The sequence below is a fragment of the Centroberyx affinis genome, unplaced genomic scaffold (assembly GCF_046629955.1).
Source record: "Centroberyx affinis isolate AG114_WGS23_722 - 3 ecotype Tasmania unplaced genomic scaffold, CSIRO-AGI_Caff_v1 ptg002917l_1, whole genome shotgun sequence".
NCBI lineage: Eukaryota > Metazoa > Chordata > Actinopteri > Beryciformes > Berycidae > Centroberyx > Centroberyx affinis.
This window is the reverse complement of record NW_027281039.1, coordinates 33,440-52,456: the sequence shown is the minus strand read 5'-3', so window position 1 is coordinate 52,456 and position 19,017 is coordinate 33,440. Positions and strand designations below refer to the sequence as shown.

At 42.0% G+C, this 19,017-nt stretch overlaps 1 protein-coding gene across 1 annotated transcript; it reads right to left on the bottom strand.

The window, feature by feature from the left end:
* Window positions 1-1,319: 1,319 nt before the first annotated feature.
* On the bottom strand, window positions 1,320-17,894 carry smox (spermine oxidase). Its single transcript, XM_071536601.1, has 7 exons — window positions 17,765-17,894; window positions 12,408-12,642; window positions 10,197-10,423; window positions 7,126-7,299; window positions 5,134-5,878; window positions 2,890-3,050; window positions 1,320-1,756 (listed from the first exon to the last, which is right to left on the bottom strand). The coding sequence occupies exons 2-7, from the start codon at window positions 12,613-12,615 to the stop codon at window positions 1,604-1,606; spliced, it is 1,668 nt and encodes a 555-aa protein (XP_071392702.1). The 5' UTR covers window positions 12,616-12,642; window positions 17,765-17,894; the 3' UTR covers window positions 1,320-1,603.
* Between the last annotated feature and the right edge of the window lie 1,123 nt (window positions 17,895-19,017).

The following is a 19,017-nucleotide window of genomic DNA, read 5'->3' as shown; positions in this document are numbered from 1 at the left end:
TTTGATATTTTTTTCATTCATAGTACCATGGGGTTGCAGGCCGTGTTGAGTTATAAGATTACATAGATTTCACTACATAACAGCTTTGTCAGCATGGAAGTCAACACTCAGACACAACTTTATAATCCCAACCTCACGATACGTTAACTGTGTGTGTCTTCATTCAGCAACACTAGAGGGACCTGCCCACCTCCATAACAGCACTGACAGTCTCTGTTTTGCCTGCATCCACTTCTGTCACAGTCACATCCAGAATGATGCTGCTACTGAAGAGGATGGTAATTCCCAACCTATTAGGTGAGATACTTTCCACTCTCGCTACACAGTAAGGCTGAAAAGAGGAGGAGGAGATCAAGGAGGAAAAGAGGATGCACCAGAATAGAAGGGAATCATCACCCACCCCTCACATTATCAAAACATCACCAACACCAATACATTCAACAATACTGTCATCATCCATCTCCACCACTGCCAGCCCCTTCATCATAACAAAAAAGAAATACAATCGAGAATATTTATTTGCATTAGTCTTAATCTTAACTCGGGATTTTGTACTTCTAGAAAATTCGAAGAAATTTACAGCTTTGGTTTCAAGTTCTGCCACTGACACAAGACAAATTTAGTGTTATTTAATTAGTCACTCAGGATCTGCGAATGAAATCAAAGCTCTTATTTCCTCATTACCACCCCCAAGGTGAAAAAACTATTGGGAATATCTGCAAATTAGCTCTGTTATTGTATTGAGGAAATATTGAAGATGAGCATAACTGCTTGTACCATTATCTCGTGGATGACAGTGAAGCTCTTCTCTATGTTACTAATCGTGGAAAATGGGTACAGATGGTCTCAAAATTGATTTCCCTGGTTTCCATTGCTGATAAAAACTTTTCTCTCGTTCTTTTAAGTCTCTGATCCCGTTTCTCGCTGAAGAAGAGGATTAACACTATTGTCCAACAGAAGTGAGGGAAGGGTTGAGGTCTGTTCTGACACCATCTGTCACTTTGGCAGAGCAACATGGATTTGGAGCCTTTTTTCCTTTCCATGTGCACTCACTTGCTCTCATTGATTTAAAAGAGGATACCAAGGTGGTGGAAATATGGAAACGCTTGCCTGTTGTCACACCCAACATGCTGTTACCTCCCTGGAAAATATACTGTATATAATTAACAACACCAAGCTAGGACTGTTTGATGATTAAACATTTTTTTATTCTGTTAAACTTTCTTGGTTTTTATTTAGTCTTGCCATTATTTTGAAATAACATAACATTAAGTACAGAAGGCACTTACAAAAAGAAGTTAAATTATAAACGCTGTTATTATAAACATTAACTTACTGATTAAAAAAACAGAAAAACAGAATGATAAAGACAAGAAATGACAGCACCATTGGCAACTTTTGAACAGTACATCTCAAATAAAATCTAACTAATCTTGTGAATCTACAATACAGTAAAAACAATACTTATTTGTTATCAATGTAATGCCCCAGCTATGCTTTAATATGTATAACTTAATGATTTATTTTTTAAGATAGAAAGCTTAAAACACAACAGTATTGTATGTTTTTCACTAGTCAGTGGTTCTTTTTTTTTTTTTTTTTTTTACATATTAGGCTTTGTGGTTTCAGCGCTGTGCAAGTCCTGGTACATCTCTATCAGGCGAGTGGCCTCTCTCTGTCCTGACAGCAAAGCACCATGGGTAGTGGAATAGTATTTTCTGTGGGTGGCCTCTCCGGCAAACAGGACCTGCAGAGGCTGGGAAGGGGAACAAAACAGCAGAGGGAAATGAGAAGAGAGGGCAAAACAAGCAGATAAGGAAAAAAGAAAGACACTAAGTGACACTATTCTATTTCGGTCACAGACTCCCTCCTTAGTGTAATATCTGTAGATGGCAGAGGCCTCCTGCTGCCAGTCTGACAGGGTTAAAGAAGGACTTGTGCAGAGGGGTCATGCTGTTCCTTCAGCAGCGCGAAGTGGGCACCCAGAGGCCCCCCTCCAGCCAGAACGCCTCAGGTTTCACGGTCTAGACCGCTGGCTGGGAATCAGGATTCATAACTCCTCTGACACCAGCTGTATTCGCTCTGCATGTGCTGTGATGTGACATGATAATGATGACACAGCCGCATTAGCGAGATGCTACGAGTGCCTGAGGGGATTGTAAACAACCGACTGTATACTCGTAAATTCAGTGAGGATATCATTATAGGGCCCATTGCTCTGTATCAGTCATATCAGAATGAAGATAGATATAGTATAATAGGAAAATGAAAAAAGATATCTTTAGCGACTGAATTTCAGCTTTGAAATTTGTTATTTGTATTTCTCAGGACAGTTGCTCGTAGCCAAAAACACGAGAAAAGTTAGTCCTTCCCCTTAATCTGTGATATCACACCAATGCCCATCTCACAAATGATCACAGTGACTGGACTGTCCTGGACTGTCCTGGATCATTGGTGTACCATTGTCAAAGTCACACTGAAATGAAAAAGGACTTTTTTTTAAGCTTATTCTATCGAAATCTCATTACTTTTACTTCCTGGAAAACGGAAAATCTTTAGTGATGACTTTACCAGGAGGCGTAAATGAACAATCCCACCCCTCACATCAAATAAAACTGCCTTTCTCCCCCTATCCCACTGGTTTACACATTTGAATGATCCCTCCACACGTTATGTCCCGCCTCAACATCCTATTTTAACATGAAATACATCACATATTAAGGAAGCAAGATCTTCTCAAAATGTGGTTTCATTGTGACTTCCAATTGAGTAATATTCTCCTTTGATTTAGAATCAATTTGCAGACAGACTGGGGGCAGGGTCTGACTGATTTGCTACGCCCAGCCAGACAGGCACAGATACTGTATATTTTGTTGTGGTTCTCCTCACCGGCGCCTTGGTGCTCTTGGCGTAAGGCAGCGGCATGGCCAGCCTCTCAAAATCCCCACCGCTGGACCCCACCCTGGTGAAGGAGTAGGAGCCCCGAATGTAGGGGTTACTGCCCCAGGAGGAGCGCAGGACTCGCCTTGGCTTTGGAATGTTAGGGTTCCCTGTGGATGGAGAGACACACAGAGAGAGCAGAGTGAGAGCGAATTCAAGTGAATAAAGTTTGTTCACAACTTAAATGACTGTCATGGGCCGACAAAGGCCAGTACAGTATCAAGCTGTGAGGCTGTGAGGTTAGGCCATTCGCTGGGACATCCAAGTCCAATCTGCCAACACTAATCAACTCCTGACCCTCTCAGAGCAGAGAGGCACAAGCTAGTCTATATGTAATTAAGCCACAGTTGAGGGGATTAGACCACACTGACCTAAATAATGAATGCATGTGTATATGTGTCTGTGTTAAGCCTGTGTGTGTGTATCTGTGTGCATGCAGCTTGTGGGTGTACATTACAATATGCATTTAGGAACCCCACTGAGCTTCTCATGAAGTGACAATCACTGCATTTTTTACATAATGCTAAACTTAGGTACCTTGTGACCCGTTTTTGAGGTAATGACTTCACCAGCGGTTAAAGTAATAATCTGCGACATTTTCAGATTTTCAATTTCCATTTTGCTGCTCTCTATCTCCGACTGATATAACTGAATAGTGAGTCACCTTGTAGTCAGTTGAAAGCTTCTACATTTGCTCTTTTGTTCTCAACACCTGGTGTCAAGTGGGTCTTTCCTATGAAAAATGCTCTGCCGCAAAGGAAATGATGCGTTTTATGGGTTTTACGTTGCACCACAGCAGCAACAGTGGTTTGTTAAGAATAAATAAAAGAGGAACTTGAACTGTGTACTGAGAAGGGGGAACACTTGTAAGATACATACACAATAGAGCTTTGTCTACTGCTGAGCTGTTGCACATAACTCACAAATTTAACACAGGGCCATTGCTTTTAATAATATCCATCATTATTTTAACTACTTAAGGCAAGGAGGCTTGGGGAGTATGCTCAATTTAGTACACAAGTTACTGTGAAATTGTCAAGCATCAGCTAAATTCATTACATATGTACCTCTGCCCTGGTTCAGAAACACGGTCGCTGTTTAAAGCTCATGTGCAACGCTGTAATGTGTCATTGTGTAGGGCAAACCTGAAGAAAAGGCAGTGTGATACCACTATGGACAGATCCTCAAGTAATGTTTTAGTCATGTTTTTGGAACATACTGTAGTAACCGTGTCCGACTGCGCCATTTTCCATGCATTCTTTTGAAGAAACGTGTCACATTCTCAACATTAGTTTTCTATTAGGTGAGTCAAGGTTTTCTTTCATAAGCTCTAGATGTCTCTGCCTTTTTTTTTCTTTTCTTTCGTGACCACTATTTACATGCAGTAAGACAGCGCTCAGGGTGGAAAGACAGAAATAGAGTGAGATAGTTTAGCAGCCACACCATTTTCTGTGTGTGTGTAACTGTGATGCACTCCATAATGTATACAACTCAAAGCCTGTCGCGGTGAATCTGTGCCATTACTTTAAATTATGTATGATCATTCCCACTTATCCTGGTGCTTTGTCTTTCAATTCAGATCAATGTGGTCGGGCTGACACAAGACCAGTTAGTATGAGATGCTAAATTGCCAGATACAAACTACCTGAGTCATTATGTGTCAGCCTTTTCCGGGAAAAAGCCATTTACCTCGCAGCTAAAGCTTATGTCACTCCCCTTATCTACAGCACAAAGACCCGACAGGGAGGAATCACTGTTGAATGAGTCACTGTGACTCGCCCAGCAGCAGTGATGCAGTTCAACCTACCAAGGGTATTGTGTTAGTTTTAGGTCACTGATTCCTCGTACAAGCTTAACTAGAAAGGAACAGGAAGTCATTGTTTGGTGTTGTAACTTGGTGCCATAATCTATATGAGTCACAAGGACAAAGCAAAGAATATTTTGTTCTTAAGAGACCTTCCCGTTAAATGATGATTAAATAAGTAAACAAAAACAAATCTCACAAACAAAAAATCCAACAGTGGAATTAAATGAGACACTGAGAAAGTTTAGAGACTCTATCAAACGCTAACAAACGCTTCTACAGAGAGAACACTATTTTCTAATGGGTGGCTATTGCTCACAACGCATGTCTGTTTCTTTGTGTGTGTGTGTGTGTGTGTGTGTGTGTGTGTGTGGTGTCCTAACGCGGACCTGTGAAGCGCCTCAGCAGCTCAGTGCAGGTCTCAGCCACTGTCTCGTCGTCGCAGCGCTCCATGAGCAGCGCCTCCTGGCCACAGATCCAGCCGCTCAGCATGTAGCCGTAGCGCTCCGGCGGGTAGAGCACGTCGAAGCTGCAGATCTTCTTGTACCACAGCTCCTCGGGGTACACCGGCTGCTCCAGCTGGGCCTCGTCCTCCCACACGAACTGGATGCTGTTGCACTCAGGGCTCCAGAAGGGCTCTGCGAACTCTAAGAATATCTTATCGGTGGTGCTGATGCCCAGCTTCTCGATGGCCAGCACCTTGTCCTCCGGCAAGGAGGGGGAGAACATGGCCTCGTGGCTCTCCTTCAGCACGCCCAGAGAGGCCGTCACGATGACGTGGTCGGCAGCGATCCACTCCTCGTCTTCACACTCCACCCAGATGGGGTGACCCAGGATGAGGGGGTCCTCGTGAGGTTGGCAGCCGCAGTTGTTTTCGTTGTGGTTGTTGTCCTGGTTAGTGTTGCTGCCCATGGCGATCTCCTCCTGTTGCTGGGCGGAGTAGTTCCAGTGGATGCAGCGGACCGATTTGCTAAGGCAGATGGTGCGGGAGGGGATGTCCTGGGCCAGGAGCTCCACAATCTTCAAGAAACCTCCCGGAATGACGTGATGGGCGCCGGGGATCTCTGTCCACTCGCCGAACTCACTCAGAGACACCTCGTCCATACTGGGAGAGCTGCTTTCGCAACTCTCCACCTGAAAGGGAGGAGAGCACTGATGAGACACCGATGATCAAAAAAATGTCAATTACATTTCCATCCATGACAGAATGTACGTTCAATGTAAGGCACTCGGAGAGCGCAAACCTCTGTCAACAATTCTCCAACTTGCTGTTACACCCAAAGACATTATTCATATCACTTAAACTTCAAGTTACAATAAGTTATTGACCTTGCAAACGTGCCCTTAGGATTTGGAATCAAGTCTCTATCTCCATTAGTTTCAGAGTTATGGTTAAAAATGGATAATCGTCTAATGGCAAAAATCCCAGATAAAAATCTCATCAACTGATCCTTCCAAAGCCTATCTTTCCACCAAATTTCATGGGAATCCATTCCTAAGTTTTCCTGCTGACAGACAGACATACAAACACACTAACAGGGGTGACAACATAACCTCCTTGGTGGTATTTACTTTTTGTTGTTACATTCCCTCTCAACATAACTGTTGTCTTTTTACATGCGTTGACTGAGCACTATCATTTATCAACTACTTGTCAAAAGTCTTTCCTTTCCACGACTGAATTCAGTTGAGTGTTCTGCTGTCAACATGTGGAGCACGCTCACACCGGATGTTACAGACTTTATTAAGGCTCTCGAAATCAAAGTCCTGCTGTTATAAAAAGGACATTCATCAGTAAACTGGAGCTCTAGAATTAAGTGGCAGGAAATAAGCACATAAACACTGCTGTGCTTGTAATAAAAATAATCCCTGGGCTAAATATTTGCCAGTGGCTACCTACATGTATTGTAGGCGGTGGCTGGGTAAATAATAATTACTACTATCTCATTAATAAACTGACCTTTTTGTGTATACAGTATACAGTGACCATCAGGAACAATAAGTGTACAGAATAGAGTAGCAGTTATTTGCCATCTCATTCCAGACCCTTTATAGATCTGGGGCCTCATGCTATATTTAACTGCAAAGTTTCCACATCATTCTCCAATTTTCTGACTTGATGAGTCACGAATGCTCTTCGCTGCCTATCACATTGTGGGAGATGAGGGTCTAAACTTGGCATCACCATTGCACCACTCCTTACTCTAGAACTTCAGGATTAAGCGCCTCCCTCATTCACTGATGCCATACATACAGGACTCCTGACTGGTTTTCAAAGAAATGGCAAAAACCCAAGAGAAAATACATTGTTGCAACGCCACACACACACACACACACACACACACACACATACACACACACACACACATACACACACACACCTTGAGGTACTGCTGAAGCATGGACAGTTTGAGCTTCTTGATGCTCTCAGAATCGTCAGGATCCAGCATGATCTTCTTGCGCACCACGTCCCGTGTAAAGACGCCAACGCTGTTCTGGCTCTCAGCACACACAGGCTTCCCATTCTGGAAGAACTCCTGAGTCAGCTCGTACACCTGAGGGGAGAGAGGGGGGGTGGCGAGAGAAGGAGGGTAATCAGGAAGGAGATGGAGGAAGGACATACAGAGGTGAGGAGGAAGGAAGAAGGAAGAAAAGAAAGAAAGGGTGAAGAGAGGGCAGAGGAGCAGAGAGAGAAGAGAGTAGAAAAAGACGTAACACTATGCTGACAAGATGCTACGCTGATGCTGTGTTTGTATTTTAGTGAACTTATCTTGCTTGACTCACCAAGGCAACAATGTACCCTTTCTTAGAAAGTAGAAAGTAGAAAGTAGAGTGAAAACAACACCAGTAATTGAGTCAAAACATGTATTGAGTCAAAACACCCTCAGTTTTAATCTGGACTTTATTATCTCAAAGTTAATGAAGTTGGGCTTCTAATTAAAAACATAACAACATGAATAATAGGACGTTTACAATCTGAAAAGCTGATACTGTGAAATTGACACTGGTTAAAAAAAAACACTGTATTCATGACTTTTAGGCTGATTACAGCCACAACTTGGTTGAATGCACGCTACACAGCAAATCCTCCAGTGTTAATATTTGTTTATTTTTCAGTGACAGTTATTTTGAATTTACAAGTGTTGACTGGAGAGTTATCTGTCCACTCAGAGAGCAGTTTTACATGAAATCTGATGGGTATGCACTTATAGAAACACTGGCATAGTGTTGGCTTTTAACACTCTCAGAATTAAATTAACACTGATTATTTTTGCTGTGCACACACACACACACACACACACACACACACACACAGACACACACACAAGGAAAAGAAAATTGCTAGGCAGTGTGAAGAAGATTAAAAGGAGGCCAATTTTACTGAATTGAAATTATGATCTGAGCGGGTGAGAATAAGAACCAAGGCAGCAAGAACGAAGATCTGGGAGGTTATGAAACTTGTTTGGTTATGAGGAGTTTGTGTGTTTGCTAACAAGAGGCCCTTACCTCTCAATCACACTTAACATGTTTAAAGCTTTCCTCTCTGCTGGAAGTTCACTCATTTCAAATTAATCTGTTACAGCTTTGCATTGCAAATGCATGGTGTTATGACACAAGTGTTGTATGCGTTGAACTGAATGTACTTAACGCACTAATTATGCAGGCATAAATTAAACTGAATGCTATTTGACCCCATTCTTTGCGAGCTCTCTGTGATGTGTGATGAAAACATTTCATCAGTGAATCAAAGCCAATTGATTCAAACATTTCTGTGGTAATACAATAATGCCTGATGGGTTTCATCTCAATATGTTGTAAACCACAGAATCCTTGAGTTGAATCTGTTTTACAGATTGAGTGTGATTGTGTGTAGTGTTGGCTGATGACAGGTAGCTTCTTCATTCAAAAAACAAGGTCTGTTGCAACTGTATGTATCATGTTTTGGCATTATGTAACTGGCACTCTTTGACAATGAAACATAACCTTTATATTGTTCAATGTGGTATTGGAGACTGTACGCAGTATTAGGTGACATGATTTTGTCATTGCATTTGCAGCAATTTTTTTAAAGTCAGAACCACATATACACATGTGCACACGTGGCTAAAGCAGAATCTGAAAGAGAATATTCCTCTAAGAACATACATGTTGCAGCTTATGAAGAATTCCACTGTTAATGTACTGTATGTCTCAAGCTTCAATTAAATCAAACAATGATCTATTAGTGACTGGCCTAATCTCGCTGGTATAGTGAAGCTAATATCAAGGCAGATGTCCAGCGAGTGTCTAGTGAGAATGTGTAAGAGCTGCAGTGCAGTCGGGACGGGAATAGCCTACAGTAACGGTTATGGAGCTCAGCTTGTGAACAGAAGGTTGCAGGCTCCGATCGCCAGTCTGGCCGGACAAACTCCATGTGGGGACAGAGAACAAAATGTCCTCTCCCTTCCCTCAACAACTATTGTTGAGGCGCCCTCGAGCAAGGCACCTAACACCTAACTGTGCAGTGCAGCTGCTCGGTGGCCAGCAGTAGAGCAGAGTGTACTAGGCAAAACCCAGGTGTGAGTGTGTGTACGTGTGTATTCACTTCCTTCCGCATGCATGTTTATATCATTCTATCTGTGCTATACCTTCTCGCTGTAAGCGTTTTTCCAGACATGACCTAGTTAAATGATGTCAGTCATAGTCTAGCAGGAGCTCCTTATGTGGCCATGTACAGTCATAACATGCTGCAAATCAATACACATTAGCATGTTCTGATTGGCAGCGAGACCTGAGAAGAACAGGGTGATTAGACAGACGTAACAGTTACAGAGTGTTGCAGAGAAGAACGTTTACCCGCTGCACTTAATGTGTCTAAATGGTGATGGTGATCAAGATGCTGTGAATAATACAAGGCTCTGAAAAAATAAATCAAGCACATCACTGTCCAGCTGACCAAGGTAAACAGCACCTGTACGAGCGTGTGTGTGTGTGTGTGTGTGTGTGTGTATGCATGTCAGAGAGAGAAAGAGAGAGACATCTCTATTGAGTGTGAGTGGCAGCAGCACAAATAAGAACAAATGGTTTCAGACAGACTACAATAAAACCAAATGTAGGAACACAACAGACTGCAATAAAAGCATAGGATGCAAAACACAGCATAAACTAACAAAACATTTAAGAAGAAGAATAGTCTGCTACACAGATGAGAAAGTTGCTAATTAAAAACAGTGACATTCCAATGAATTAGCCTCAATTCGTTCATTTCGGATTTAAAAGCATTAAGCGACATTAACTTGTTCAGTTTGAAGTAATTCAGGAACATATTCCAGGCAGAAGTTGCAGAATAGAAAATGCCCTGGGACAGAAAGCATAAAAACATCTATGCAGCTACATGCGTACGTGTGTGTGTGTGTGTGTGTGTGTGTGTGTGTGTGTGTGTATGCGTATTTATCCCCTTGTGTCATCTCACCTCGTTGTACAGGTCACTGAACTCCTCCACCAGGTCCTTGGGGATCCTCTTCCCGCTGTTGGTTTGGTAGTGCGCCACACCATTCTTGGTGTACAGGCTGATGCGTCCCACACTCCTCTCCCCGTCTGTGGTTTGCTCCAGCAGCCCGTTGTCCTCTGCCAGGTGGTACACTGGGTTCCCATTTGCACCATGGATCCAGGTGGCTCCAAGCTCCAAAGTTGCTTTTCCTGCACACGCAACATATAAAGGCACTGAGATTGGGTGGCACAAGCACACTTTTGGGTGCTAGATAATTGCACAGTTCAACAAGGGGTTTGATTCAATTAACATCCAAATGTCGTCAATTTAATATTTTTCCTGAGGATGATGGAGTCACACATGCGATGGAGGCTCATTAGTGATTTTTTTTTTTATTTAATGAATGTAATAAAGATAGACTAATGCCAGAGACAAAAAATGGCAAAATGCCTCAATGATTACATAATGTCTGAGCACATAAACAGACGTTTACATAACCGGCACAAATTAGAATCATGACAGACACAAAGGTTTACAGTGCAGCATCAGTGTTTTTATACATATGACCCTTTTTAAGTGAACCAAACCAAAATTGTCATACAGAGTTCCCTCTGAACTCAGCATTTGAAATGGAAAGTGTGGCAAGTTTCAGGGGGTCTTCTTCTTACTAAGAACAAGGAAGCATGGAATATGCCCATAATTCAATTTTCTTCATAATGTATTAACTCTGGTTATTTGGGGAAACAAAAATTACACCCATTAGCATTCTATCCAAAATAACAGTAAAAGGGGAGCTTTCAAAAAAACCGGTGGCGGCATTTTCCCCTGGTTACCAGCCCATTTGCTGAGTGCATTAATATACTGTATGACTGGCTGCTTTCATGTTTCCAATCAATAGGACAATTAATTACTGGTCAATGTTAATGTAACTTAAGAAAAAAAATTATGTATTGCACTTTGACATGAAATATGCCTACTACGGATTGCATAAAATAATTGGCTCTGCAGAATGGCTCTTAACATTGTAACCCCAATTTGTGTACAGTTTCGTTCTCTCATAATCCAGCAGACAGAATACCACCAACATCTCTAATATTGTTGAAATACAATTATTAAATTGGAAGAATTTTTTTTTAGGTGTCAGATTTTATGATGCAAATAAATAGAAATATATAGAATAGAAAATGTTCACCCACAGTATTCAGCAAAGGGCAAAAAAAAACCCCACAACAATCAATTCTTTGATCAGTGTACCAGCTATAAAACAGTTTAGAAATAGGCAGCCCAAAGATTAGTAATGACTCTTTGATAAATGCTATTGCTGGGAGCCCCCATATTAATGTGCTTTAGATCCACTAGTGTATCCAAAGCATTAGCAGTTTATTACTGATTGTCTTATCTGTATTTGTTCTGTGGAGGAATCATGTAATAGGACATTTAAAGGACCATACCAGTGTTTTTACTTGTTTCAGGTCTCTGCAAGTTGATTTTTGTACTGTACTGAAATGAATGGAAACAAATGGTTAATGTCTAACAAACGTCTAAACAACCGGTGGATCGGTAGGAATGCTAGAACAGGCTAAAACATGCAAAAACACTGGTATGGTCCTTTTAGTTTTAATAATGCTCATAGCTATGAGCAGGTTTTAGACATTTACATATGAGTGGGTGAAAGAGCAAAGCCACAATAACCCACACCCGTACCGTATAATCAGAAAGATTACAAGGCAGAGGAAATATAATTTTCTATAATGCAGTTGGGCTCATGCCAGTATGACGTAGCCCTTTCCCATTTAACTTGAATATACTGATTAAAACTGTAAAATGAGAAACACGTGCATAATTACCTTAAACCAGTAATTAAATGTTTTTGCACTCTGTGTATGTAGGTAGTCTGAAACTCAGAGTGATTACACTTCACTTCATTATTTGGTCTGGAAGTACCACCTCTGCAGTAATGAAGGGGACTGTTAAAATTGCATTTATCAGTGATTGGATCTGAGGAAAATCATAGTCATTTATCAGTCAAAAGTCCTGCTTCACCAATGTGAATTTGCCTATAGATACTGAAAGGATGTATCCCACAAGAAGCCAGGTGGGCCAGAATCTGAATTGCTGAGAAAATGTGTACAGTGTTCAGAGCCTGCAATTCAAGAATAGGTTTAATGCAAATATAGGGACACGTTTTCTCACCGTGCTGAACGCTTTGAACTCTCCCTCCTATGTGGTCCGATGCCTCTAGGACTGTGACATCCGTGAAGCCGTTTTCCTGTAGGATCTTAGTTGCAGCAAGGCCGGCCAAGCCAGCACCAATCACCACTATTCGAGGCTGCCGATGAGTGCGTAGGCCGCTACTAAGAGGATCATCAGTGCTGTCTGACGAAATTTCACAACTTTGCATGCCGTCCAAGCTCCTCTTCTAGGGGGTCTGAGGACAAACGAGAGGACCAAAGTTAAAAATGGCACATGCTGCAGGGATCCGGCAGGCGACAGCAGTGGAGTCTGGACCTCAAACACACACAAGATGACGGTATCAATGGGACAAAAGCTGTTCCTGTCAATTTGGTTTCATTTAAAAAGAAGGAAATTATTTTATGACATCAGCATATTTTGGAGACAAAACGTCCCGTACATGGGACATGAAATAAACCCTGTTGTCTGTCTATTTGTTGAGCATAAAGAACATAAAAGATTCTTCAGACAACCCAGTTATTGCTGTCAGAGCCTAGACTATACATGAACTAAAATAGATTTCCTAACATCCCTAATTGTACTGTAGCTACTCAAAGACGCTTACATTCAGAGGAAAATTAGAATGAATGCAAGCCATCTTCTTATTCCCGTATGTCAGGCTGGCTTGCTTTGAATGTATGGACAGCTGTGTGTGAGAGGAGCATGCTGGGAGACAGTCCTGTTATCCCATTAGACAAATATAGAAAACTATCAAATGGCATGCAAACAATAAGAGTTTTTCCTGGAGAATACATTCTAGTAAACTGTGGTGATTTAAGAGTAATTTGCTTTCCCGCTACCACTACCAGTTATTGATAATATTAAATGGGCAGTTTTCTCAGTCTTTACATACACAAGCAAATCCATCAACTCCGCTGAGGTAAGAGAGTGCACTCCTGCTGTTACACAATACACACACACACACACACGTATGTACACACACTCCCCGCTTTGTTACCACAGCAACACTGGACACATGGCGGCACACATGGTACTATGCCGAAAAAACAGACTGATTTTTCCTCATGTTGAGGTCAAACCAGTTGAATGAATTCATTTGTTCCGAATCAAACTACAGCTGTGTCTATACGTTGTTCTGTTATACACGAGCCGCGCTGTTCATCTGTGGCCTTAAACAGGTCAGGCAATTCATCTGTCTCTGAACGGCCACAACTGGAGAGCAGCATCACGTCCTCTACAAGTTCAACTTCACTTGAGAAATGATGAATGACTCATTCAACTTTTCTTGAACTTTGACGTTTAAGAAACTGCTGTGTAAGCACCACAAAGGTTTCCCATCAGCATCTTCCTTTCTGACTATCAGCTGCTTGGAACACATGACCGCAGAGTGTTGACTAAGGTGTTAAAGAGGGAACCACCAGCTAAACAAGTCTGGATGAGCATCCGCTATGTTGATTTTATATTATAGGTATGTAGTTGGATAAAGGGCTAAGCTTTACATCCACATATTGTTTTTCTCACCATGAAATAAAATAATAAAACTGCAAGTTAATACAGCAGAAAATAATCCAGTGTAAATATACTAGTAATACCACATATTGAGACAACATATTTTTAGTAGCACGTTGTGTTGAGAAGTGACTCAAATGTGTGTTGTCCCAAACTATACACATGGATGTGTTGAAAATGTCTTTTTAATGGAAAAGTTTCAACACAAAAAACAGCCTGTTACATCTGTGTAGTGACATTAATCTGTCAGAAACACACCCATGGTGATGGTTAAAACGTCACCAAGTTGTGGGTGGTTTGCCTGTGATGTCTTTTCATAGGAAAAGGGTGTGAACAATGCAATTATTTTATGACGTAAGGCATTCATTCGACCTGTAGTCTATAGGTAACAACAACACGCACTATTATATTTTTGTGTGAAAATTATAAGGTAAATATATTTGCATCCTTTCTCAGGAAAACTTTCATTCACTTTGCATTCAGCGAGAATTATTCTGTTTGTGTCAGCAAAGCTTGATTTAACAAACAACAGCCCATCCATAGCATTCAGTAACTCCAACTGTAGTGCTGGTACACCGTGAACCTGATTCTATAAATGTACCAGTGTTTCCCACACATAGACTTTACTTGGGCAGGCCGCCCAGGTATATTAACGGCCGTCAAAGTATATTTGCCGACCCATTTTAGCATTTTTTATTTTTATTTTTTTATCCGTCCGAGACGACGCCATCCGCGATCGATTAACTAGTGGACAATCTCCCCTCACTCTACCCCTCCAGGGTTTCCCACACATAGAAAACTTTGTGGCGGGCCGCCACAATATCAGCACTGACCGCCACAAATTTTCTTTTTTTTCACTATATAATCGCGTAGCGCATTGATTCGCTCAGCCCCTAATTGCTCCACGCGATCGCTCTCTCTCGCTCTCTCTCTGCCGTGTTCACACCAAACGCGAAGCGAGTTTTTCACGCGGTGCGATTACATACAAAGTCAATGCAAAGACACGAACAGACGCGATTTCGCGCCGGGCGACGTGTATGACGCGACGCGAATGATGTGAATGACGCGAAATTCGCCTCAGTCGTGTATTCGTGCGAGTTGAAATTTTTCAACTTAAGTGGAAAATTCGTGTGACGCTGTGTCGCGAAAGCCTATCAGCGTTGAGATTCTCCCAGCGTCACAAAATGGAGGATAAGCTAATAGTAGCCGTCTGTGGGTTCCCGGAGCTATATGACACAAATCTCCTGGTATACAGAGACCGTAACAAAAAGGAGAGGGCTTGGAGAAAAGTCAGTGAGGAAGTTGGACTACCTGGTAAGTTCTCAAAATATGTGTCTGTTACTTTATTCCAGCTATCGGTTGTACTTTACTATGAACCAAGTTAACACAAGCATTCGCGTCATTCGCGTCACGTCATACGTGTCGCCCGGCGTGAAATTGCGTCTGTTCTGTCTGCGTCTTTGCATTGACTTTGTATGTAATTGTGCCGTGCAAAAAAATTCGCTTCGCATTTGGTGTGAACACACCTTGACCCTTGACACCTTGCTCCCTCAATCCAGATTAATATTGAAAAATATTTTCAAAGAAGGAAAAGGACTCATCCTGGGGAGGAGCAGGGACAGTCTGGACCAGAGGAGCTGCTGAGCAGTAACACAGAGTAGATAATAATGTCAAAGGCTAGTAATTTAACGGTGTAAAGATACAGGTGAAACTGACAGCACAGAGAGATGTAGCATGTAGCAGGGCAGAGGGGCAGAAAAGCAGATTTCTCTGTAAAATGGGTCTCATTACTATTCTTCACCTTGTAGACAAAAGCAAACAACAAACCGAACAGTGTAGCACTGTTTATATTTTTAAGTTATGTTATCTTTGACACAAAGTACTTTAGATATATACAGGTTAGTTATTTGTTTGACAAATGGAACTATTTAAGTTAAGTTGAGTACATTAGATAATTTTTCAGCCATCCAGGTAATGGGATCCTTTATTGATATTAGCCTATATATTGACAATATAAGAGAATACAAGAATGAAAAGGCACCCCCCCCCCCCGTTGCCAACCCACCAACCACCACAAATACATTTGAATTCTGTGGGAAACATTGTGTAGGCTTGTGCAGAGGGGAACATATGATGTGCATACAGCGACAGCTATATACGAATGACAGATCTAATTCATAGGGAGCGTTTGATCACACACTGTGGCTTCTCTGACACGCACACAGATCACGCATCCCTCCCTGGCTCCTTGTAATTCCACCACTGGTTAATACACTTGCCACATGTCACCGCTCCATGCTTACCACGCTACAGATTACTGCGTGGGCCGGCCTTGGGTAGAGAGGGGGCTGGAGGGTGGGGGAGGGGGGGGGCATGGCCACGATTGACCTAGAAATGGCAATCTACGTCTGACAGTGGCCTTTTCAAGGGCAGGGCAGGCCTTCAGCGGGAATGCCTTTAAGTGGCTGTGTGTGAGTCCCAGTGACCCCACTGCCTCCCGTCTTTTTCCCTGAATATACGTCCTGCTTTCCTCAGTCCCTCTCCTTTACTTCTGGACCCCGGCCCTTTCCAGCTGTCCGCACTCACATCTGCATTCGTGCCATTTCCAGTTATCAGTCCCCCTGCGAGTGCCAGCATGGCAGCTAACATCCCACTTCCTACAACATCAAAAAAGCAGAGTGGTCCGGGGCCTCGTGCCAAAGGCCAGACATTCCACACCTCTCTCCCAGCTCTGATGTTCCCAAGCTGGGATGTTGGAGTAGAGATACCCCCCCCCCCCCTCCCTCCACCACCACTCTACTGTAGAGTGCACTTGGATGTCATCCTGGGTCCAAATAAACAGGGGAACACTGCACTGGGACTGCAGTACGTAGTACGTAGTAAAGTAAAGGTAAACACAAGTTTAGGAAGTGCAGACTCCCCAGAGAACTAGCTTAATACATTCATTCACAAGTGGAGACGACAAGCACACATTAGGAAGGCATAAGGCACTCAAGGGCCTAACAACAAACAATCCTGAAAGTGAATTATTGGGTAGATATTTTTCAAAGAAATTAAGCCAAATATATCCAAACCCGGGACAGTCATTAACATTAAAGGGAATAGAAAATATACTGAAAAGACTTTTACTGTCCTAATAGTAATCCCTCTAGCTTTTTAGACTCAGATACAAGATACAAAGTCAACGAAAATGTGAAAATGTCCAAAATGTGTGATTGAAGAAAGAAAGCAGATAAAAAGGAAAACAAATGATAACCCCACTGTCTTTCTCTATATATCTTAGCCTATATGCTGCCCGGAAAACTATATAGCATATGACCGGTCACCGCTGCCACGTAATGAAGCCCTGATGCCAAAGTCTCAGCAATTTGAAACAAAGAAACAAGTTCATTGAGTTACTCTGGTTAACTCTCTGTGGAAGACAACGTGTGGTGGAAACAGAAGAAAACTTGAAGGGGGACACAATTTGAGGCGTCAAATAATACGTAAAACAGTATATAGGCTATCCCCCTCTATCTCCAACCGGTGTCCCGTTAAATCACGACCTATTATCTATACGTCGATATACGTTTGGTCTAATGTGACAGCAGCACTGCTCGACATATTGTTTATTTTCATCGTTTTTGCTGTCTTACCCGTTAAATTGATAGCCTATTTGACAGCGGAATAATGTATATACGCCTATAGTGCAAACAACTACAGTAAATAAGCTGTTTAGCCTACTTACGCTCACAACATGAACCGATTTAGCCTTTTCCCTTGGTTAACATTTCTATCAGCGGAATCACCACCACGGTCCGCTGTCTTATCAGTAAATTAAATCGGGCTTTTCGTAGGCTGCTGGTTACCTGACTCTGCTGGTCTTCAGCTTTAAAACCTCTGAGTGCTCCGCTTTTTTCCTTTGTGCCGTTTTTCCCTCAGAGCCGGCTCAGCTTTGTATTTATGTGTGCCTTGAAACCAGAAGCAGCCAGTTTTTCCGTGGCCGCTGCCTCCTGATTAATAAATATGAGGGGCAATGACGCCAAAGACCAGCCCTCCGCTGCGAGCGCGAGCCTGCCGTCCTGCTCTGTGATGCTGAACTATACATCCTCTGTGCATAAGATATACATACATACACACATAGGCCTACATAAATGCATACATAAATTAATAAACGACTGCATAAACAAATTCATAAACAAACGCCTAAATAAATCAATAAATGAACAAATACATAAATGTGAATAATAACAACAGCAATGTTTAATCATTATTATTTTTGTTGTTACATTGTTATTATATTTTCTCATACAGAGTGTAGTGAGAACAGAAAGGCACCATACGTTTTAAAAACAAATAAGAGCAAAAGATAAAAGTAATGTAGCGTATTAGTAAATATAAAAGACATCGCATGAAGGCAAGTCAATAAGAATACATTTTGAGAAGTGATTTAAACAATGATACTGACCCTGCTAGGCTAACCTTTTCAGGCAGGTAATGAATGTTGACCTACTGTATACTCATGTTTATGCAAGTGCTTTGACTTCTTGTTTGAGATGCTCTTAGCTTCTTTGTATACACATACAAATAAACCCACATTAACAAATAGATAGATAGATTGATAGATAGATAGATTGATAGATAGATAGATAGATAGATAGATAGATAGATAGATAGATAGATAGATAGATAGATAGATGTTCTATTCTATGTATAAAAATGATCAGCCATAGGTGTTAAGATCAACGTTCAAATCCCATTTTGAATAGATAACACTGCATGTGGATGGATGTGTTTCATGTTGTGGAGCAGGAAGCCCCTCAGGAAGCAGGGGCTGTTTGTTTTGGTGGGTTGACCCTTTAACATCTCCAAAGGCCACCCCCAGCTGTTTTGTCTACAGGTCCAAACCCATAAATCAACAGGAAGTCACATGGATGATTGGGTCGTGCGGTGCACCTCACCTCTCGGATGTCATCAGCGTTTGTCTGTGTATGGGCCAATAATCAGTGGCGCTCATCCCGCAGGTTGCCTCCCTTCCTGCCCTGTGCTTTGTCTGTGCTTTGTTAAAAAAGGAAGTTTATCGTGAAATCTTCTGAATAATCAGCAGAACCTGACACTGGTT